Here is a 24,825-nt window from a genome sequence, read left to right as displayed (position 1 = left end):
CAGGTGGCAGATAAAGAATTAATGCACATAGGTAATGCATTGGATGAGATTGTTGCAATATGGTATGTGAAACTATTAACTGCACAAAAGGCAATGCAAGTTGAGACCTCTTGGCGAAAAATGAAATAATCTTCCTACCCAATCAAATCTGAGGACAAGTAAATATTTCATATGTCTAGGCATTTTTTTCCAAAGAAGATATCTTGCTGTGTCTGAAATATTTAGTAATTATACTCATTTTTTTTGGTTTCTCTATTGTTTCTGCTTTGTTTTGCCATTCAGTTTATGCTCTGAGTGGGTGGAGTATTGTGTGTTTTATTGGTTCAGTAAATGTATCTTTTTTCAGATGGGAACTTTGGTGACTCTCTCCAATTTGCAGTAGACAAAGACTATCCTGACTGTATTTCGGGTGACTAGGAGTCTTTTATTTAGATTGTGCTGCTTTAAAGAGTAGGGTAAAATGCATGCTGCGAGAAGCCTAAGAGACAAATTCTAGCTGGCAGTTGTCTTGATCAGGTATTCTTCCTCTGATCTCCACCACTCTCTATGGTATTTTAATCCTATCCCAGGGAATAAGTAAGTTTTCAGAAAAATGGATGGGGACACTTGTTTCCATCCTTTCTCTTTCTTCTCATGAAAAAAGAATCTTAGTTGCTGCTGCTGTTGCTGTTAGTACTAGAAAGTTGCCCTTTTGTGCCTTGTCAGTTGTTTGAGAGCTGCAGTTACATATGTTTTGGCTCCATGGTTCTGTGGCAGTGTGCAGGCCCTTTTCTTTACAGAAGTTGTCTTGCAATTGTTGATAGGTTTCCTTTCTCTGGAATGTTGATTATTTCAAATGTTTTTCAGCATGAGACCCAAGGAATGAAGTACAGAAAGCAGCAGATAGAACTATTCCTAACTCCTAGGAAAAAAAGCCTCAAGGCACTGTCCAAGGAGGGGGAAGCCAGTGGGCCTGCAGATGCTCCATCAGGTGGTTTTAGCCTCTGAAGAGATAGCCCGTGAAGATATAGTTGTCAGCTGTTGAGAAAAAGTGTGAATATATGTCTGCTTTGCTGCTCAGGACATGTGTTGGAGAAGTGATGGACTGAGTTCACCCTGCTTTTTGATACCTAGGTAGGAGTTTCTAAGTAGGGACCACTTCTTCCAGTGTAGTGTTCTGTATACTACAAATAAATAGGCTTCCAGCTGTTGTGGTGAAGATCTCTACATGATCACAGAGAGAAGGCATAAAACCAAAGAAAACCTTGAGGAGTAACAAATGAAAATACTATCTTCTTTTTCTTTTCATTACCTACACTGATGTCAAAATTCTACATTTTTTCCCCTCCTAAGTAATTTTATTTTCTTCTGGTTTTTCCATACCAAATTGAAGAAGATAGACGAGAAAGACTTAATTTTTCTGAATTTTCCTATATTTGAGTAAATTTACTTTTTATAGCTAACTTGTTTGTCCTTTCCAAATGCCTTTGCTCTTTTCTTGTTTCCTTGTTTTAAATTTTATTGCCTTTAATTTCCTTTAAATTTGGATAAGTAAGGCAGTGGAATTTCATCTTGCTTATTTATGTTTCTTTAGCAGTCTGGAGTTTTCCTTTTATAAATGGGATACCTTGAACTTTAAGGAATGGGTAATTGCTTGCAAGAGAGATAAAGGAAAATGAAATATTTCAAATAAAAGGAAAAACGAGAAAAGTGGAGGAGGAAAGTATTGAATAAAGTGAGGAATGATGAAAGGCTTCTGGTAGGCAAAATGGGAACAATATTATGGCCATGGGGATCCCTCACTCATTTTTTTCAAGAAGAAGAAGAAGAAAAGACAATTGATTGGATGAGTTTAAAAAAAGAAAATTAACTTACTCTTTTATAAGGATGTGTCTGGGTTTTTTGTATTGCACTACAATGTTGTTGGAAAAAGAACTGAGAAGTTTTGGTTAAGAATAATAACCATGTTGCTAAAACAGTATTTGTTTTTCAAATTGCATTTTAGATATATATGGAGATGGAAATCTTAGGAATAAAGGAACAATATGTGAATTTTCATACAATGTTAAGTAGTGGAAATTCTGTGTTGTTTCAACCACTGTTTAAAAACCTCGTAAAAGCTTTTGGAGCTGTTGGTTAAATTAAATTTCCTTTTCTTAAAATCCTTTAATTTGCAAGGTAGTGTAAAGAGTTTATCACGTCAGGCAGAGCCAGTAAATTATTTTCAGATATGATTTTGTTAAACAAATAGCTCTAATCAATCTAATAAACCTAATTAATTGTGAATAAGTACATTTTCTAGAAGTCTGGGATTCAGAACTTTGACAAATAATATTTTGCCAAGATATAAATTGTTAATGACTATATGGCCATTGTAGCTTGCATGTTTGTGTGTGTTTAGAGTAATAAAGAAAAACATAAGTGAATAAATCTGTTTTTGTTATAGCATATCTATGGCAACTAAAATCAGTTGCTAAAATTTCACTTAGTCTTTCTCTCACAAAAAATTGTATTTCCTTTACATGTTCATATGGTAACAATTGTGCAGCTTTTGTTTGTGATGGTGACTCGTGTATTACACTGAACAGTAGCATGGCATTGGCTGCTGGGAGACTAAACAGCAAAAAGAAAAGAAGACAAGTGAACACAGAGGGAAAGGGGATGTGTTTTGGTTGGTGTAGAGAATAGGTGTCTCATGTGTTATCCCGACCCGTTTATTTTACTAGAGTTTGCTATTTTTCAGGTGCAGTTGAAACCCAGTATTTCAAGTCAATATGTAATTCGTACACAACCAACAAACACCTGTCTGTCTACTCTTGAATGTGCAGCTGTTGCTCTTTCCATTATGGAAAAAAATAAGAGTATACAAGAGGTATGTAAATACCTGAGTTTTTCTTTTATGAATAGTAGAGGGGCAGCGAAGGTACTTAGCTATTAATGTAAAACTTGACAGTTAAAATCTGAATGACATTTGTAATAGTTTTGTTGCATAGCAAACTAAAACAAGAATGCAGCAGTGGATACCATTTTTCATGTATTAACTCTAGAGTGTTCAGCTTACTGTGACTCTTTCATGTTGTGCTCCAAAAGTGAACACAACAAAGTGGTCTTTAACTGTGAAAAACCTAATTCATTTTGTGACAGGAGATAAGCTATGTTACTCCATGGAAATAAGTAAATTGTTTTCTCCAAAAACTAGATAGCAGAGATGATCTGAATACCCCCTCATTGCTATCTTGAAGATTAAATGCTTTTTAAAGCCAGGTCCTCTGATCTCCTGCACTCCTCAGCTAAGGAATGTAACCCACCGGGTTATGTTTGCCTACCAGCTGGCTCACAACTCTTACATGTCACTGAAGGAATTTGGGACTTAATAGTTCTTGAGTTTAAGTTTATCCCAGGTCAGAGAATACTAATTGGACATTAGCTTTTCCTTGTAAATTGTAATCCCACTAGTCTGTGATGGAAGAGATCATTGAGAAAATGTCCTTCTTAATCTTTTGTTGCTGACATTAGTAATATCAATTTAATAAGCCCTCTGAAAAACACCTACAAGTACTTTTACACCTCAGAGCCAAGTCTGCAATTCAATTGTGTACCCAGAATTTAGTAGTGAATGATCTGTAAAAAAAGACTTAAAGCCCATCCATGTACCCCCTACATGCTAGTCTTCACCCTGGGGTGCTCATACATCAGCTAGCTAATATTTTCGTATATTAGCTATGAAAACATCTGCCTACTAAAAAAGGTGTCCAGGTCAAAAATTGCTCCTGCAGCTGGCATTATAAATAGTATGTCGCTCTGTGTCTGCCTCTGTGACACTAGACTCACCTTAATATTAAAGGAGATAAAACCCAGATTTGGACAAAGTGTGTAGACATACAAGAAAATAAGGCTCAGAAACTGGAACTCCAAGTAAAGATGGTTTTCAAGAAATTGGTGTGTATGTGTGGGGTTTTATATTTATCTTTTCCTTTGTTGTGCTAGGACAACATGTTTTTCCTTCACTACCACTTCTGTCCTAGAGTGAATGCTTAGTTAATTTCCATAGTTACCAGTTTTATGTTTTGATTCACCCCTATAAGTGAGAATTGGCCCAGCCTACTTTTCAAGCACAAAATTTCTGTTTTCTCTAAGCATTTCAGTAGCCAAGAGCTACATTCATGAATTTTTTATACCATCTCTGAACTGAGTGCTATTCCCAGCATATGAGACAGTGAACTGAAGTTGAGAACCATAGACATTAAAAATGTGCACTTGGTTTGATACCCAGTATGCCACTTAATTTTCCTGTGTGCTCTTAAGAGTCATATTTTTCTCAGTAGAATCTCAGCTCCTGCTGACTTCAATTACACATGCGATTGCTTTACACCTTTACATCTGCACATGGGGCCCCCCTGAATTTGCCAGGAACCAGAAAATGAAGAGTCTACAATTAAGAACCACTTGAGATAAATTTGGTTTTGTATGGCTTCATTAATCCTACACGATACCTCTGGGCAGAAGCATGGACACAGTTGTGTCTCCAGGATTGCAGTCCTGCTGCCTTGATCATGAGTCCCTCCTCTCTTCCTAAAAACCTGCCTCAAGGGATTTTTGTGCAAGCACAAACAGTTTAGTTATTGTGACTTATTTTATTGCAGCTTGTTGACCTAGTCATAGTAATTGATTGCAGTCCATTGCTGAGGTCAAGTCCAAGCCATAACTTACAGTAATGTGGCTGGGGTTGAAGTCAAGATTGAGTGGTTACAAAGGAAGTAGTGAGGGATGGCACCATGCAGGTGGTGTATGACTGCTCTGTGGTTCTTTTCAGTACATCTTCTATTCAGATCTGCCTTTTGTGTCCCCAAAGGGTATATTTTAACAACATTTATCATCCAAATTGTATTTTATTAGCATTTTTAAGTAGTCATTGAGTAAAAACCCTGGTAATAATTGATGTATCTAAAATACCTTACTGAAAATTGGGGTTCTTTTGTCCCCCACCCCTTCATGTTTCTGCAGACTATACTCCATCCACTTCAAGCTTTATGCTCTTTCCAACTTCAGCATGGTGCCCAGATCCATCACAGCAAGGAACATCTTCTCAAAAATGGCTTATACGACAAGCCCATGCCAAAGAATAAACGCAAACTCAGAAGAATGGAGCTTCTGGTGAATAATGTTAAAATATAAGAAAGCTGTACTGACTGTACAGTGGGATTTATTTGCAGCTAGCAAATGAATATGAATCTGGATTTGATCCAAATAGTTGACTATACTTTAATAAAACAACTTTTTGGTCCTTCTTAGGCAAGAGTTTATCTACCAGTGTGACAAAACAGTAACGGACAAGCTTTTTCATTTATGCAGTAAGCCAGGTGCCTTTGTTCAGATGATGGAAGAGCATTCTCATTTCCTGTAGAGAAGAGGAAGAAAACCGAACATAATTTAGACTTATGTTATCACTTGAGTGTCAGATATGATCCTCAGTATGACTGGATGAATTTATTTTGGAGAGGCTTTTACCAGTAGAAAAAGACAAGAAATATGAATATGGATGTGATGGAATGGTAAGGCTTCAGCGGTTAGAATTATGTTGGATTACTACTGAGCTTTTTAGCTTCAGTATCTAACTACAGTAGACTTTCAAAGCATAATTCCTGATATTCTTTAGTTCAGATGAACATAAGACATGTTATTTGGACAGTTCTTTCTAACTTTGAGATTTTTATTTCTTCTATAATTAGAACTCCTTTTTGTAAATTTACATATATTTTACAATGCAGTCAGGTTTCTTTCAGACTTAATTTTTAAATTAAGTCTGCATATGTTTTTACAAGAAACTGAACAATTCTGATTTACAAAAAGAAAAGCAGAAATAGTGATTTTTGGAATTATAACTCAGGTGCTTTGCTTTTACTTGAGCAAAAATTAGTCTTCCACAGATGGGGAGATGTTGTGGATATAAATACATCATACCCATACTCTGACATACAATGATTATGCTACTAAAGAAATTAAACAAGCCCAGTGTAAACTGCTCTGTAAGAAGTATGATGCAATGACAAAATACTATGTCTGGTTACAACCAACTAACATAATTATAGATCCTCTAGGCTTGATGTGTTTAGTTTTTCACTTCATTTATATCATTTTCAGTGATATAAATGTACTTCTTTCTAATGTGAATTGCTAGAAGCAGAAGAATTGGGTATTTTTACAGGCTTTCTGAAATAATATTTTATGATCTGGTGGGAAAAGTAAAGTGAAGTAAAGGTTCTGATAGGCCTTTCTTCTACATAAATGCCTCCTGCATTTAAGAGATTAAAATGCTTAATGTTTGTCTTTACTGTCAGTTCCCCTCTAGGTAACAACATGAAGCTAATTGGGTACTAATTAGTCTTAGAAAAAGACATTTTGTCTTTAATTTATGATCTGTAAGACAAGAAACTACAGGAGTGGGGTGGGGTCGGGGTGAGGGGATGTGTAAGCACAACTAACCAATATTTTACTGAAAGCTTTTCTACAATTAATAAGAGAGGTCAAAATTAGGTCAGAGATTAGCTAAGAAGTTTTAGTTAACCCTGAGCTAATAGTGACCTTTTGTTTAGGCATGGATAAACAATATAATTTGTCTGGCTATGTGAGCAAAGCTTATATAACCTTTTCTTCTTCTCCCAGTCTAGATAAATCCAGTATCTGTCACTAAATTCAGCAAAGGTGAATTAGTTTTGACAAACTGAAGCAAACCAGTCTCATATGATTAATGATAGCATAGATGCACTTTTGTTCACATTGGTAAAGAGAAAGGGCATGTTTATTCCTGTAGCACACCAATCTCCAGGCTAACTTGGAGTCTGAAGTTGCAGTCTTGTGCAATTTGTGTGCGCAGCCTTGTGTGTGATGCTGTGTCCAGTTACCTGCTGGACTGGTAATCTTCCTTCCCTGTGCCCTGGGACATGGTCAATAATTCCTTGAGAAAACATAGGAATCAATTAAGCTTTAATGTTAATGTCATATTTGCATATGTGAATGATCACATTTAATATTGTATACGTTAATTTAATTTACCTTAAAATCTTCTTGAGCAGCAGTGTATCTTTTGACCTACATTTTGAAGTTTATTTTCCTAGGCAGAAGATTAAATGTGTTTTTACATAATATGTGAGTTCATATTACAGAGAACAGAAAGAAATTTGTTTTACAGCCTGGGATTCATAGCCATCTGCAAAATGCCTTAGAATTACAGGATCAGAGAAATAGTTGCCTTGAGTTATAATCCTACATTAAATACTCTTGTACATGGAATCTGTGCAGTTTTCATGTTTTTCAGCAATGGACAAAGTCTGCACAGCCTACAGAAAGCACTTTTTAGCTTTGTTGATTCCACTTGTTCTTTTAATTTTTCTCCTGTGGATAACAGGATTTTGTAGGATCTCATGCTGGACGCATGGAAGCCTTTAATTGCTAATTTCTTCTGTTGTACAATACTAGATCAATCAATATGCAACAGTTACTGAAGAAATTAAAAACAATGCATTGCAAACCTCCAGGCATTTTAATTTTTTGAGTTTTTTGTATGTCCCTGCTCAGCTATAATGTAATGAACATTTAGGTGCAGCACAGTAGTCGCATGAAGTTCAGTTTCAGATTTGTTTGAAGCTATTAAACACAAAATACAGTACTTTTTAGGTGGAACTTGCATGATTTTAAAAATATGCACAGTGTAAGAGGAAGAATTTAGAAAGTTTGTTTTCAGGTCTTTTGGATTCAGAATTTGCCATTTAATACATTACCTCAAGGAAATTAATACTCTGAAGTCCAAACTCTCTTGACAGAAGCTATATGTGATGAAGTAGCACTCTTTCTGAGCAATTTTATTAGAATGAATTTAATTTGCAATTTTACTTTGCTGTAATGGTAAATCCGTTTCATTTTTTCCTTAACAAAAGATTAATGAGTGAAACCCACCAGTCTAACAAGATATTGATTAGAAAGGAAGGAATGTGTTTGCTTCTCGTATTTGGTCCTTTGTCCTTGTCCACTTTGTACTTCCAAATATTGCTACCAAAATGCACCATACTTTCATAGTCCATAGGAGTAAGTCTATGAAAAAAGACAAGGATAAAAATGTTTTAAAATAAGAACACAAACCACAGCTCCCCTTTTGTTTATAATGCTTTCTTATTAAAGAGACAATCAGGACAAACAAAAATGTATTTTTCTTCAACATTGTACTTTTGTTGCCTCATAACCCCATACTACCAATAAATTACTCTTTTATTAGTTTTTCTTGAGATAAAAAGGAAAGTTTTCAAGGGACTTCAAAAGATGCAAAAATTATTTTAAGACCAAGGGTTTTCTTCTCAACTGCTACACTAGATAAAAAATTGCTTATACTGCATTATTTTCTACAACTTCCCTGCTTGTTTTGAAATTTAATTAAAAACTGGACTTTTAAAAAGAGATAGTGGTTCATGCTTTTCTCTTGATGTTTGTGTGTTTTATGTCTATATACATGAATGCACATAAATTATATATTTGTTTCTGCCTCAAAGCAATAATATATCTAATTTACTGTGGGATGTTCCACTGTGTCTCTACAGAACTGAATTTGTTCACGTGCTAATATTACAAATCCTAGTCCTTTTTTTTCTGTCTTTTTAACACCATTCAATCAGTTAATGAAGAAATGTGGCTTTGTGTATGTTATTTGAAGAAAAGGATTTCTTTGTTATCCAGTGAAACCTCCATGAAGACTAAATTGCTGTGGCAATTTCTCAAGCATTTCAGTTTCAGAGCCCTCTTCTCTCTTTCTGCAGTGGTGACTGACTCCTGTTTGGTACCACACAAATGTTTATCTTCCCACACTGAAACACCACCCAACTGCTGCGTCTCCAGCTCCATCCCCTAGGAGGTGCAAAGAGATAACCATTCTGTTACTCACCACAGTTTCTCCTTCCCCAAATTGCTATAATCAAGTTATAGACAAAAACCAAACCAAACCAAACAAACAATCAAAAAAGCAAACCAGAAACCCAGAACTGTTTCTGTTCTTGTGCAGCCATTTCTTATCTCCCTTCTACAAAATGTGTACTTCAGGGACTTTCATATTGCTTTGTTTATGGGCTTTGTTCCTTGTATTCCAATTCACAATCCTTCCACACTCCCAGCCCTGAGAGCTGCTGCTTTTGTCTCATAAGCATAGATAACAGACGAAAATAAAGAGGAGAGTATGTGTTTTAAGTAGGATGAAAGAGTATTGTGGTTTCACCCAAGCCAGCAGCCAAGCCCCAGGCTTGCTACCCCACTAGCAGAATTGGGAAGGGAACTGGAAGGGTAAAAGTAAGAAAACTCATGGATTGAGGTAAAGACAGGTAAACAGGAAAAGCAAAAGTTGTGCACAACAGCAAAGCAAAATAAAGAACTAATTCACTGCTTCCCATGGGCAGGCAGGTTTTCAGCCATCTCCTGGAGAGCTGGGCTCCATGACGTGTAACAGACTTGGGAATACAAATGCCGTCACTCTGAACATCCGTCTCTTCCTCTTCCACTAGTTTTATATGTTGAGCAGGATGCCATGCAGCCTGGAATATCCCTTTGCCCAGTTGGGGTCACCTGTACTGTGTGCCTGTGTCTCCTCCCTGCCTCCCATGCACCCACAACTTCCTCACCAGTGTGGCCGTACAAACAGCAGAAAGGCCTTGCTATGTAAGCCCTGCTCAGCAATAATAAAAACATCTCTGTATTATCTACCCTGTGTCCAGAACAAATCCAAGACACAGGCCTATATTAGTCACTGTGGAAGGAAATTAACTCCACACAGCCAAAACAAGTACAGAGACTTAGGTAAAAGTTGTTTCTATTGTTAGTATAAAGCTTGGTACTTGTCACTGTGGCTTGGTGTTCCACATAATACCAGGATTGTCCTGTTTATGAAGTATATCTTAGGTTAGCTGCATTGGTTTAGTGGTTTAATATTTACTAAATATTTCTTTGAATCCCACTGTATTTCCTGAAAGATGCTAACTACTTTTGTGTGTGAGAAGGTGCTTCTGTCACTAAGCAGCAGAAGAATTGCTCTGCCCATGGGATCATGGAAGAAGTAAGAGAGCCTCAGTAGCTGTAACTGAAAGATTCTTTTGGACTTGAATGCTAAGATTTGCTCTCAGTAAAGAGAGACATTAAAGAGTATATACAAATTACTTAAAGCACATGAAGACATGCCAACTTCATGTGTTAGTGGAAGAGAACTACAAAAATATTTTGCAAATTAATAATATATAAACCATTTGCTGCTTATATACATGAATGGAAATATAGATAATGTATTTACAAAATACATTTTAATGTTAGAAGTTTATCACCATCTTAAAATATGTTTTAAAAAGAAAATTAAATTTCTATGAAACAAAAGTTGCTTCTTTTCCTTTTATTGTTGACTCATATATATATGTATATAAAATGCATAGATAAAGATAAAAATAAATTTCTAGTGGGATTTTTATGTGTTCTTTATAAAGATATTTTAAGATGGATATACTGAGAAATGGGTCATATACTTGTCATGATTAAGCATTTTCAGAATTGAGGTCACGTACATTACGTTTGATTTTTTTCCATAATTACCAGCAGAAGGTAATGAGGAAAAAATTATGCTGTTCTATATTAATGTTTCAGCTTATGGTGCTTCATTATACTTGAAGTAGTCCTCTAAGGGATTTTAAGTTCATCCAAAATCAAATTCCCTATTTTTTTCAGGGATTAGATAGGATGTCTTCAGTCAGTGCTAGATGTGCTGGTGTATGCCAGGTATGAAGTCAGTATTGTGGGGAATACTAGGTTTAGATGAAAAGTTCATTCATATAATTTTCCCTAGAAAGATTATGTGGATTTTCTTTTTCACGGCAGATTAAATTCCATAGAGGAGTGCCTGGTTTGCTTTTTTGATGGTTTTTTTGTAGGAGTTTAATAGAGCTGGAATTAACTGGAATCTTACTGGTCATTCTGTTTCATTCTGAAATGTATCAAGAGTGGATTAGTTAATGAAGGGTGCTAGTAGTCAGGTATTTGCCGAAAACATTGAACAGTTATGATCTGTGACCCTTGCCTAATCTAAAGACATTTTCTTTCAGTTCTTTGAACAGGCATTGGTAGTAGATAAATATGTACTTTAATTATCTTGAAATTGTTGTGAGATTATTGTTCTCTTGGCTTCGTTCACCTGTGTCCTGCCAGACAGACAACAGTTCTCCCCTCTGGGGAGCACTTAGCTCCCTGTGATTCGAGAGTTTCTTTAGCCCAGCAAGCTGAACCTACACCTCAGCCTGCAAAACTAAATCCTCCCTGCCTGTTCAGACAGCAGTCATGTTTCCTTTTGACCCTGTTGTCACTGTGGAATCACAGCTGCTATTTTGCAGAGCTATTCTGGTACTGTTGGGGCATTATGTGCTTTTGATATGAGAAAGGTGAACATCGGTTTCTGTTGCAGTTACTGTTTACTGGGGATTTATCCAAAATGGAAAAAATAAAATGTCAGTATTGTCTGATAATAACAGACAAAATATGAAAGCAAACTTTTAAGGGCCAGGTTTTACACTTTACCTAGGAGCTCCTCACAAGAGCTCCTTGCTTATATGCCCTTCTCAAGATGTGTGGAAAATCACAGCCCTTCTGTTGCAGAGAATAGAAAAACAATTCTGTCTTTCTATCTCTAGAGGCATGTATCACTTCAAAGATGGGGGAAAGGGTCATGACTATAGTGTAGCTCAAAACTGTAATGCTGAATATCACAGCTTTAAAAATGAATCTGTGCATGGATGAAGCCTCTTCTTCAGGATATGTACTCTTTAAGGTTTTTAAGGACATCAAGAGGATTGTAAGTGTACTTAATGATCAAGCAAGAAACATTCACTTACCTGTCGGCGTTGTTGACTTCAGACATAAATTTATCTGAATTATTGCTGCTGTTTTCATAATGTGTGTATGAGAAGATGGTACTAAGTCAAAGTGATAATGAAGTTTGAGGAGAGGGAATTGAGTATTTCTGGTTCTTTTTTTAAAGGTAGTTTTAAAATTCAGAAGCACAGGACATTGTTAGAGGAGTTGAATTAGATGTGGGGAGCTGTATGAGTTACAGAATAAGAGAGTTTCTGACTCTTAATTTGCATCTGCTCTTCCTAGCACCTTGAAATCAGAAAAACTTGTAATGTGAATTTCATAACATTTTAGAGAATTTCATAACATTTTAGATTCAGTCTTCATCTTTATATTCTGTTGAAATAAATGATTTTTTAAAAAATGTCTTGTGCTGCCCTTTTTGGAGATATGAACTTTTCTTTTGTGAAGTTTTGGAGTATATTGTAGTGATTTGGATTAAATTCACAGCAAGTTTTATAGTTAGTAGATTTTTAGTTACGGGGGTTTTTTGCCTGTAAAATACTGAGCATATTCTGTCCCCAAAATTACTGAAGCAACCACAGAAGATGGAAAGCTAGTTGCATGCTATATATTTTTTCAGCTTTCATGATGAAATATCATTCTCCTGAAATAATTGTATGAACTGTGTCTATTCAATATCAACAGGTGATTTTAATTTCCTTTATAAGTTCATCCAAAGTTATGGTCATATTAGTGCCTTTATTTTGAGACAATTGCTACTTCATAAAAGTAGATGTTTGGCAAGTAGTTACTTGCACCAAATTTTATTTATATCAAAATGTTACTAATATCTACCTATTTGTATTTCTTCACTAATTCTTAGGAACTTTGTCCTCTGCCCAGCAGGTTATCCATCTCCCAGTCTAAGGTTCTGCTCCTGATGTATTGCAGGTAATCCATGATCATGGATAAATTCTTTATACACTACTTCTTTTTTGGGGGAAAATGCAATGCTTTTGATTAACAATGGAGCTTAATAAAGGGGAAAAAATAAAATATGACAGGGGTATTCTGCTGAGTGATTCTTCCAGTTAAGTTGGTGATTCCTACAGGAGCATGCCTCATGAATAATTCAGGTAAGATGGAAACAAGTGCTTTGCTGGCCAATGATTCAATGAGGTAATCGTGTTAGAACCAAAGCATTCTATGTAAAATGCATGATACTCTTAATGCTTTTGTTTAAGTATTAATAAGTTTTGTCCAATAGGATAACCCGGGTGCAGTAGGGTTGAATCCCAAACAGCATTTGTGTATATCACTTCTGAAGCTGTCACAAATGCTCTGTTTTAAAATAGAACCAAGGGGAGGGTCCCTGTTGTTTAACATAGCAGCAGGCTCAAGTTCTCAGGCAACCTGAACTGGCTTTCAGAAGAGAGCCAAAATTTTACAGGTGGCTATGAAAACTGTAGTGAAGAAGCAGGTACTCCAATCTATGTTGCTCTGCTTTCTGAAGAGTTAAATTTCTTTGCATAAACAATCTGAGCAGCAACACTAGCAAGCTTTAATAGAAACATCTTTCAAAAATGATCTATGGTAGCTAATGAAAGAAATGCATAGTAAATACCAACTGTTGTGTTTTCATTTCCATTTTCATTAAATAAATTTATTTGTTGTGCAAATACGCCTTGTTGTGAATGCAGCCAGTGGATGCTTGAGTTATACAGAGGATAATGACTTCTATCTGAGAATCTTTGAAGAGTTTAAAGAGGTTTCTTAATTTCTCCATTTTCACTGTGGTGCCAAAACCTGCTAGCATGCTTCTTATGCTTAAAAGGAGTTTTTGAGAAGTTAATGGTTTGGCTATGCCATTCCTATTTGTTTGTTCCAATAGTGCTGTTTGGTAAGGCTGGAGCGCATGCTGCAGCATGAGCTGTGTGTGTTGAAGGCTTCCCTGAGGAATGCACAGCTGGAAATTACCTTTTGGTTCTGCTTTACCTTCACTGTGGCATTGCACACTGGCATAAGGACTCCACTGCAGCATGTAAAATTTGTTTAAACATCCCAGAGCTGAAAATGTCTTATAATGTGCAGTGGCATTCAAATTTTCACTGCAGTATCTGGATAGTTACTGCAGAAATTCTTTTCTCCTTCTTAGCTATGTTATCCCAGAAGTCCTGCCAGCATTGCTGACAGGCTCAATCTTGGCCAGCAGTGGGTCCATCTTGGAGCCAGCTGGATCTGGCTCTGTCTGGCAGGGGGAAGCTCCTGGCACCTCACTACAGAAGCCGCCCCTGCAGTACTGTGTGTTTGCACTGCTGACAGCACAGCTGCAGGACAAGATTCCCAGGCCCAGAGCAGCACACACATGAAATAAAGACCAAGGAAAAATCTGCAGATTTAAGGAGTACAGGGGCGGCAGAAAAGTGGCAGCTCTGTTGGGATTCGAGCACCTGTGTTATCTTTTGTGCTGCAAGAATGGTGAGCAGACACTTACTCAAAATAACCCACAGATGCTCTGGCAAGGATTCCATGATTAGGACTTCAGAGGAAGACAACCCCCCCAAATCCTGGGGCCATGTCAATGTGACCCAAGGGGAAAAAAACCTTCCTTACTGCAGATGCAGGGCACCAATGGTGTAATGCTGCAAGAGCAGCAGACAGTAAGTTACCCACAATGGCCCAGGGAGGTTTGCCAATCTGCCAAGGGGCAAAATTCCTTCCTAGCACCAGAGCTACCCATTTCCTGAGCTTGTGAGCAAGCCCAGACCAGGGGCTTCTCCTACTGAGCCACAAGCAGCCATGTAGCTCATGAGCTGAACACAGTATGCCATCAGCCTGGAGGAGTCTAGCAGAGTCCGTCCCCATTTGGACCTTGGGAGAACCCTCAGCACAGGGCTTGGGCACTCCTGCAAGACACACACTCTCCCTTGGGCTCATCTGAGCAGCGGGCATCACCCTAGGACCTGCTGTGACAGTCCTTGCAGTCATTTCCTGCTCTGCTCACACTGCTCATAAAGCTCAGGAGTGTGTGAAACAGCCCATCCAGCCTCAAACCTCTGCAGAGTCACCTTCCCAAACAATTGCCATGGTTTCTCCAAGAGAAGGCAGGCAGTGCCTCAGGATGATGGAGAGCTGCTGCTCTTTCATGCAGCATTGCAAGCAACAGGCCATGGCACAGGTCACTGCATTTCAAAACCAGCATAAGAAGTATGTGGAACTGTTGGGATCCAGCTGAGGGATTGTGCTGCTCTGCTCTGCTCTAGGTGGGAGCAGCCTCCCCTCATGTGTTTGGGAAAGCTTTGAGTGCCACAATGTAAGAAAGATGTTGAGCTGTTAGAGAGAATTCAAAGGAAAGCAACAGAGACTATGAAAGGCCTCAAGGGCAAGACTTATAAGAAGGAGCTGAGGTTACTTGGCACGTTCAGGCTGGAGAAGGCTGCAGGAGATCTCACTGTGGTATACAACTTCCACAGGCAGGGCAATGGGCAGTAGTTGCTTATGTCCCTTATCTGGTGACAAGGATAAGATGCAAGGAAATGGAATGCAGCTGCTGGCTGGACTTAGGAAAAAGTCCTTCCCTGAGAGGGTGGCCAGTCACTGGAACATTATTGCCTGGGGAAGTGGTCATCATGTCAACAAGCCTGACAGAGTCCAGAGGGTGTCTGGATAGCAGGTATGTGGGGTTCTTTTGTATGTAGTCCTACAAGGCCCAGGTATTTGCACCCAATGATCCTTAAAAGCGTCCCTTCCAGCTTTAGGTATACTACAGTTACATCATTCCACTACATATCTAAGGTAATGTCTTGAAATACCACTAAACACTAGTTCCCCATTACTTGGCAACGTAACAGCTTTCTGTTTTTAAACAAGTTGACAATTTGTGCTTGGCAGCTTTTGTTATGAATAGAATTAATTGTGTATAGCTCTTGCATACTGTCCTTGTCTTTTGCAGTGTGCCTTCTAGGATATAATAGGTTTAATTAAACCTACTCAGTTTGACAAAACATATTTTAATGATGCTCTGTAATGCTAGAGATTTTGCATTTAATGGCACTTAGAGCATATTGACATACAAAGCAGTTGTGACATGTTTATATTTCAGTGTTCTTGTATCCAAACTGTTTTAATAAAAAATGACACAGTATTTATTATGCTATGATACATAGGTCATTGATTATTAAGGATGACATCATTTCAGGAAAGTAGATGTGATTGCTCTGAAATGTAATGACAGTTTTAGAAAGATTATCTGTACTTCAGACTCCCTATGGCTTTCGATTTCCTTTCAGTTAATTAACTTTAAAAATATTAATTCCAGATAGCAGGTCAGATTCAACTACAAATAAAACCTCAGAAATATGGTTAAACCAAAATAGGTCACTGTATTTTAGTCTTTAAGTCTCAAGTTGTACATGGTTGAGTTGGGATATCTCATGCAGTGCCGGGACTCAGTGATCCTGATGGGTCCCTTCCAACTCAACATATTTTACAATTCTATGGTTGTATGATTTTTAATTAAGTATATGGGCAAAAATATTTCAGGAAACATGTAGAGGAGTAGTATTTCTTGATGAGTGAGATGCTGTAACTGGTCATGTGTGTGCACAAGCTGTGATGTAGAGTGGTTAATGTTAAACATGTTTACAGTGTAAACATGGTTACATTGTGTGGCTGTGCTTTTCAACCCAGTGAGCCTCAAATGCTCAGTGGAGCAGCCTTTAAGCTTGTTCCTGCAATAGTACAACAAGCTAATTTCAGTACTACAAACTGGTATTTTTACTAGTGCCTTTTCCTGTTCTTCTAATAGGTTTTTGTCTGTGTATGAAACAGAAGTCGTCTTCAGTCTTGCTAGAGGTTTCTTGCTCAAGCCACAATTTATCCCTGTAAAAATTGTAATTCTCATAAATTGCAAACATAGTTTATGCTTTACAAAAATTTGAGATACTACAGACCCCTTTAGGAGCACAGATTTTGCAACTCTATTCCTCTGTTTTCTTTTCCTTGATTTTCAAGATCTCCTTTATGTTAGGAATTACATTCTAACCTCCTTTGTGTCTCTCTTGACTTGCCCTCTTCCCAAATTAGAGCATTTGCCAAACCACTTCTCTGAAAGGTTGCATTTAAATATATTTCCTTTGGCTTTTGTCTGACAAGTTGCCAAAAAAGAGAGTACCAGTTTTCCCCAACTAATAAATTAACATATTCTTTTTCTTATTTTTATATGCCTAGCTTTTGATTGGCCAGACTTGAGAATTACTTCTCTAAGTCTCTGGAATTTATTTGCATGTAAATTAGTTCTTTCATTTGCCTGAATGTGCTAATCACTTTCTATTAACATTGCTTTCAAAGATCCATTTTCTTTGCTCCAAAGACCTCATATCTCAATGTAAGTTTACAATATTTTCTGGTTAATAAGACTGTATCTTAAACTAAAACAGCAACACAAAATTGGTGCTGCCATGGCATCAGTGATAAACTGATATGTTTAAATTTACTCTTCAGGAAGTTCTCACTAATTTTGCCATTTGAGACCTCTTGGGCCTTTCATGTATGTTAACTGACAATTTATCAGACAGTAATTTTCTGTAAAGCACTTACCAGACTATAAAATACAAGATCTAGCTCAAAATTTGTAAAGTGTATTATAGGGGATGTCTATGGGTGAATTTGTAAGGTTGTATTAGTGCTCTTTTGTCTTATGTAAACTCTGTCCCTTGGTGATCTGTATATTGGTACACAGCAGGCCTTGGCTTTGGGCTGTGTCTGCTTCCCTTGGTGAGGAAGCTGTAGTGTTGGACACGAGCTCTACACAATCTGGAACCAAACCTTCTCTTTTCCAGTGGGACTCAACTGGTGCATTCTGCAGGGGCCCAAATCTGCTGTGTTGGAGATGCAGCTGGCTTGCACAGTGCTCATTGCATTTAAGCAGACAGATGTAAATTTTCACCAAAGTCCTGCAGAGCTTGTCATGCCTATTCAGTATGGTTAGAGGAAGCCTAAGTCCTCCTGGTGTCACCTGCCTGAGGTCAGTGAGCTCTGTGCAGACCGCACCCCCTGCTGCAGGAAATACTGCACATTTCCTGCAGGGCACAAATCGTGTGTGAGGACATGAACTTCTCCTCTTCCCCTAATTTTCCTCCTGGATCTTTGTAAAGCCTCTTTGACAATGAGACAAAGACCGTGATGGCCAGAGGAAAGATATGTAAAGGCATTCATTGAACAAAATTTTTTTACTTTAAATAAAATTTTACTGCATCAGAATTGACTGTAGTGTCACAAAACCAATGTTATTCCTTCCTTGGTAAGGAGTTTAAACAGAGTTAATATTTAGTAATTAGTGAAGCGGTATTTTTTTTAATTTGCTTTAGTGTTTGTTAATTTTCTGTCTAGTGCAAACACACCATCTTTCATTAGAAGGAAATTTGGGCTCTGATTTCTCAAAGATCCCAGGGGAAACTCATACTTTTAAGCACTAATCCTGCTAAAAGTAATGTAAACTAGTAATTTGATTTAATTTGTAGTTGTGGGTAATATACATTCAGCCTTCAGATGTTGGCTTAGTTTTTGTTGATGTTATCGTATAAGCAATTTTTCAGATGAATGGAAATACTTATGTAGAAGTTGACTGTGCATGACAGTGCCAACCTTATCAGACCAGTGCCTGTTGTGAATTCCCTTAAACTATATAGGAGTTAGCTCAGAAGAAGCTTAAAAATTTTGTGAAAATCTCTAAGACCTTTCAGTGGACCCATCTAAAACTAAATGGACCTGTAGAATGTACTAAATCTGATGTAAAGTGTACTTATTTTGTAAAATGTAAAGTAAACATTGTAAATTGTTGTAAAGTCTACTTATTTTCCCTTTTTTAATATTTCCTTCTAAAATGTTTTTCTTTGTGGCAGTTCATGAATGTAATAGGCTCTTGTCAGTGACTATAGGAATTCCATTTTCTTTGGCTTTTTTTTTCTGTAGATCTAGGTGGCCTTAAGTGGCAGCATAAAGTATTGTTTTAATAGTCTTTGGAAGCTGTGGCTACTTGCTTGTGGATGAATGTGAGCACTTGAAGTATTGTTTAAGAAACTTTAGTTCATGGTGTGTATTTTAAGTGTCCTGCTCTTAGGAATGTTGGAAACAAATTTTGGTTTTTCAAATGATTAGCCTGTTGCTAAAAGGAGTGAGAAATAGCAAATAAATTGATTTGCCTCTTAGGGAATGACTCTTGTGTGGTGATAGAATGCATTGTTTAGTCCAGAAATAGCAGGATGACACTGGGGGACATAGAGATGGTTGAGAAGCAAAATTGGTTCAAGGGAAATGTGTTAGTGAAGCATCAGTAAATGTGCAGCTGGGAGGGGAGAAAAATAGCTAGTAAATTTCCCAAGAAAAAGAGAAAACATTGAAAAAATGTTGTTAGTAGTTTAGACAGAGAAAGTGCTAAAATAACAATGGGAAGTGGAATGGATTTGGAAGTTGGTTTTCTAAATTGTATATTTTATTTGCATATGTAAAACTGCATAAACATTTTTATGTTTGTGTAAAATATTGTATGTAGTTAGAGAAAGAGAGGGAGAATATGTGTATTTTGTCATGAAACTGTGCATAAATGAAGACTAAAATTTGGCTTTGAGTTTCCAAGAACCTTTTTCTCAGCCTCTTGTTCTATAGTTTTTAGTGTCAGAAAAATCCCTTTACAGGGGCTGTGCTCTGTGGGGCACTGTTGGATGAACTTTTTTTTTAAAAATATATTTTCAAACAGAATGCATTAGTGGAAACCCTTAGGGAATTGCTTTGTTCACAGCAGAAACTCCTTGATCATGCTGTGAGTGCATAAGGCGTTATACATAGAAACATACAGAGTACAGTGCACAGAAAGTGCCATTTTGGAGTTTGTCTCAAATTTTATCCTCTTTTTTAAATAATAATTTTTAATTATGTCTGTCTCCTCATTCTGAAAATTACATAATAGTGGAGTTTGATAGCTGCTCTCCATTTTCTAACTTCAGTGAAGGTAGTTGAAGGGAAGAGGGTCATAGAGTCTTCAGTAAATGAAAACCTACTGGGCCTTTCGTGTCCAACTACTTTTTTTCACTGAGTCATGGATGGAAACCTGTGAGGTATCTTCTGGTTTGGGTTCAGATTTTGCTGGATACCAGCTCTTGCAGGGAGACTTGGGTGTATGGGACTCCTCCTAAAACCCAGCTGTCAAACAGTACTTGCAACCAGTATCCAGCTTTATTTCACTTAAAGCTCAGCAGTGGGGTCTAAAGTAAATTGCACACACAAGTGTCTTGAATAAAGGAAGGGCCACCAAGCAGCAACAGCTGTTGCAGATCCTTACCAGTGGGGAGCAAGATCTGAGAGCATTCCTCTGAAGACCATATGTGGGAAATGTGTAGGAAAAAACCACCAAGCCTTTAAAATCTTGAAGCTATATACACGTTTTTAAAGTGTCTGAATAGTTATGTAAGATAATCCATAGAGCTAAGGGAGAAAACCATATCTGTAAGGCTACTTAGGATTTTGAATTACTTATTCTGGGAAATGAATCAGAAAAATTTTGACACCTTGCTCTTTCAAGAAAACTAACAATGATTTTTTTATCTCTAAAAGAAAGAATACATCTTGTCTGAGGAAAACATTAAGTTTCTTTGGGTTTTTTCTTTTGTTTTATTTTTGTTTTGTTTTAACCTCTGTTTATAATTTAATCCTTGTTCTTTACGCAAGAGCTGTTTTGCTGTAGCAACTTTACTAGGACCCCGTAGAGTTCATACATAGCTTGTAAACAACTTTTTTTGTCTTTATAAGCCCTTCAGACTGAAAATTTTGTCATGGTTGGATAGAACTCCACATTGCAGGATCAACCATTAGACCTGAAGACGGACTAATTAGACGTTTGCCTTTTGCTACGTGACATTAAGACTTAAATTCTATCACACCTAAAGTTCATGCAATTCTAGGCATCAGTCAATTAGATAAAGGAAAAACAGTTCAATTTTATTAGACCCGCATGACTCAGGCAGTTGATTATGCTGAGAAAACACAGGACTTGGTGCTTTAGCGGAGGGTTTGCTTCTGTAATTGACTAACTGTTGCCTCCTGCTCTGTTGACCTTCACTAATTTGTAGTATTGTCTGTCATTCCTTATCTGCAGTCGGGTGGGGAGGTTCATATGTAAACATCAACATTGTTAAGGTCAGGGGGGACTGCGTCTGTCTCTGTAGCCAGTTCATTTTTAATTGTGTGTACAGCCAGGCTGCAGGCTTTATGCCATTTTGTTCTGCATATCTGTCTGAAAACCTGCAGCTTTTGTCAGACTGCCACTGTTGTAATAATATGAAATGAATAATGTTAACAGCTATGGATCATTTAAAACCCTCGAGAGTGTCTTCTGTTACAGTGCCGATGCTGCTACAGCACCGCAGGAGGGTGGCATCCCCTGGGAATTGGCTCCATCCAAACATATATGGCACACTGGTGTGCCCTGGGTAGTGAGCTGTATCACAAAGGTCCTGCTGTGGTGACTGTGGAATTCTTTCCCTTTGAGGTATCAGTCTAGGGGCTGAAACTGAGAAAAAACTGCCCAAAACTTCTACTCCAAAAGGTTGCATTAATACTCTCATGCTGTATTTACCAATGTTTCCCAATACGTCTACACAAAGTTGAAAAAGTGTGTAAATTATTTCAATGGCCTGGTAAGTTTCCAACATTTTTAGAAAAATATTTATTTAGCCTCATTACCAATGCAGCACTTACATGTTTGCAATTTTTGAATACATTGTCAGTCCTATTAGTTAGAAATAAGGGGACAAAAGTGCTCGGGGACTACTGTTGTTTGGTACTTTCCATAACATCACATTTCTACTGCAGAATTCCTGTATTTTCCTGCCTCCTGTATTTTTATTACCTCTAAATTGTTATGAAGTTTCAGTTCTGCTGTGATATATTCCACATCCTGATGTATTTTAGCACAACCTATTTTTGGTAGTAACTGTTTTAAATGTCCTTATTCTAATTTCATCTCTTTGTTTAACATAGCAAGCTTTCTATTTCAGCAAGTGGTTCTTCTTCCTTTGATGTTTCTTCCCTTCAGATGTTTCTATCCAATTACTTTCTTTTCCCCTTACTTCACCTTGGCTAAGGTGGCATACGTGATAGTCTTTAAGATTTTTTTTCTCAAATTTGTCCTCAAATTCATCCTCTAGCCTCTTATGCTGATACTGCTTAGCCTAAAGCTATTTTTTTTTCAGTTGTCTAGCTGAATAAGAGAAGTCTTGGTGCTATCACTTTTCTAGCAGATGACTGTTCTTTCTCTGCTCTGTAATGAAATGGAGGACCCACACATAATCTTTTACTTCCCTGCTCTATATTCTTGTGAGAATAAGAGCTGTCCCATCACAATCTGCATTTAATTATTAGTGTTCTGATTTATTTTGTATGCAGAGGTTCTAGTTTGACTTTTTTTCAGGTTGATTTGCAATGTAATTTGTTTTTATCCCAAAGCTTCCTTGTTTTTGAAACAGTACATGCATGCATTCATAACCCCCACAGGCATTGTATCAGTCAGGAATAAAATTGACACATTTTCTTCCTGCTGAAGATTATTAATGAGAATATTAAATAAGTGTGTTTTTTCTTATTGTGATTTAAGCAAGAAGAACAAAACCAAAGGGAATGCATGCTTCAAGGTCTTGTTGTGAAACAGTCTTGAATGTATGGAAAGATGAGTGCCTTAATGAACAATCAGCAGTTTCACTTTGGCAAAAGTCAATGAAAGTGTTTTTAATGACAGTGACCTACCTGATCCTCCCTCCAGCATCGCTTCTTCAAAATGATCTTCACAAAACTGTGCTAACATGTATAGAATGCTGAGAAGCATTAAAACCCATCCTGCATGTCATGATGGCTAATTGAAAGGAACAGCTTGATGAATTTTCTAGTTCATTTGTCTGGCTTTTGCAGAGAAACTGCATTTCTGAAACACAGCAAGCTGAGACCAAAAATGTTGTTGCCTGTAGCAGTGGATCTTTGATCTGGGTCTGACTGATGTTGCATAGCTGTGAATTCCTCAAGGAATGACTGATGAAACAAATGTTGAAATGATGAAACATCAGTTCTGGGCTGTATTACTTGCAGATCAGGATGATGGAGCAGAAAAATTATCAGCATCCATATTTAACCCTGCAGCTGTGTTACATTGCATTTCCTTGAGCACGTGCTCGTGTTTATTTCCTGCATTGCTTTCTTCAGAGCAGTCCTGTTTGTGTTTGTGAACCCTAACACTGATGTGTCTTCTTCAGTCAGACCAAGTGTCACTCCTGCCTGCCAAGCAAGTGTAGATGAAAGAAAGGAAACTAATTGGTGCTCTTGGGAAACTGCAGTAAAATACTGTCCTCCTGTGTCAAATTTCTACATTTGAGAGTGTAAAAAAGAGCAAGAATTCCACAGTTCTCTGTGAGCTCAGGAGGTGGTGGCAAGATCATCAGTGAAGGATGTTGTAAATTCCTTGTACAGCTAGTGGAGAGAAGGAAAATCCTCCAAAGGTTTGTGTCCTGACAGCTGTGTATAAATTACTTGTACTTTCTTGGGTGTTATTTTCCTACAACAGCCAGTTATTTATCTCCCTGCCTTAGTAACATTGCTGTAGTGATGTGCAGATTAGGAGTGAAAGGAAATGAAAGCAAGGTCAGCCCCCAAATGAAAAAGCATTCTGTTTCAACAAGCCCTTTTTTTCTCAGACAGAAGGGAAAGCTTTTTTCCTTTAAACTGTGTTTCATCTTAGTGACAAGTGACTGAAACACGAGAGTGAAGCAGAGAGAGAGAGAGATGGATAATGGGGTTGGTTCAATTGGGCCTTTATTTCCAAGGTTTGGTCAAAAACTGTCTACATGATTTGAGGAGAATTGCTTTGTTGTTTTGTTTTGCTTAATTTTTAAAAAATAGTAATTACAATTCATATTAACTTTGTCACAATGCCCAAAAATTGGGAAATATTGTGACAGAACTGGGTACAGCATTAGTACAGTTTGTAAAGAAATAATATATTATTTATGCAGTTCATATAATCAAGAATAATTTGGAAGTGTTTTGCAAATAACGGTGGCTTGTATGCAAACCTGCACAGTGCATGACATAGGCCAAGTGACCTATGACAAGGCACCGTGTTTGAAAATTACTTTGAAATTGCTGATAAAGAAAATTGCCTTTATTAGGTCATGGGGCAAAGGTGGCTGTAGCTAGGGGAGGACCTCAGCTGGAGTTGGAGACTCAGGAGTCTCTCGAGAGGTTAGTATCAGGACTGGGAGGAAGGAGTCTGTACATGTGGGCTATTGGAGAATAAATACTGGATGGGAATGAAAGGCTGCTATTTAGGGTTAGAAACCTGAGAGCTGTGATGTTAGTGTGAGTAAGTGACATGCTCTTCTCAGATAAACCTCCTAAGCCCACTTTTCTTATTCATATCGTGTTGATTTATTAATTTCTCCATCTGATGTTGGTTGTTGGTGCTGATTTTCCCATCTTACTCTCTAAGATATTAGGAATTTCAGGAGAGAATATTTTAACAATCTTCGCATTTTTAAGCCAGAGATCCCCAGCCTCTTTTACACAGAGACAAACACTGATGCAGAGCACTAGATGAGTCAATGTCATAACTCAGAAAAGAAAAAAAGCTGCAACAGTTGAAAATTTGAAGGGAGATTATGAATGTAAAAGGGAAACTTCAGACGTACAAGCAATATTTATTGTAATGTGCTGTTTTTATGTAAGTGTTGTCTGTCTTGGCTGCAAGTCAGTGTACTGTACAAAGAAATAGTGCTGGTTGTTTATGAACCCAGGGGTTAAGTCTACTGCTCTACTTCTCTGGCCTTCTCATCCATCAATAGAGGTTTGGATTAGACCCTGTAGCCACGGCCTCGCCTGAGGCATTTGCATTTCCTGAAAGAGTGTTACTTTCTTTTCACTGTGCCAGAACATCCCAGGCTGCTG

General features: G+C 37.5%; 1 protein-coding gene across 1 annotated transcript in view; it reads left to right on the top strand.

Annotated features, from left to right (window-relative positions):
* The window catches only part of DTWD2 (DTW domain containing 2), a 62,774-nt gene extending 54,347 nt beyond the window's left edge, over nt 1-8,427 (top strand). The window contains exons 5-6 of the mRNA XM_059873988.1: nt 2,723-2,851; nt 4,984-8,427. Coding sequence (XP_059729971.1) covers nt 2,723-2,851; nt 4,984-5,154 — 300 coding nt within the window. The 3' untranslated portion in view covers nt 5,155-8,427. The remainder of the gene's footprint in view (nt 1-2,722; nt 2,852-4,983) is intronic.
* The last annotated feature ends 16,398 nt before the right edge of the window (nt 8,428-24,825 follow it).

Source organism: Haemorhous mexicanus, chromosome Z (assembly GCF_027477595.1).
Source record: "Haemorhous mexicanus isolate bHaeMex1 chromosome Z, bHaeMex1.pri, whole genome shotgun sequence".
Lineage (NCBI taxonomy): Eukaryota > Metazoa > Chordata > Aves > Passeriformes > Fringillidae > Haemorhous > Haemorhous mexicanus.
The sequence above is the reverse complement of the archived record's forward strand: the minus strand, read 5'-3'. Positions and strand labels throughout refer to the sequence as shown.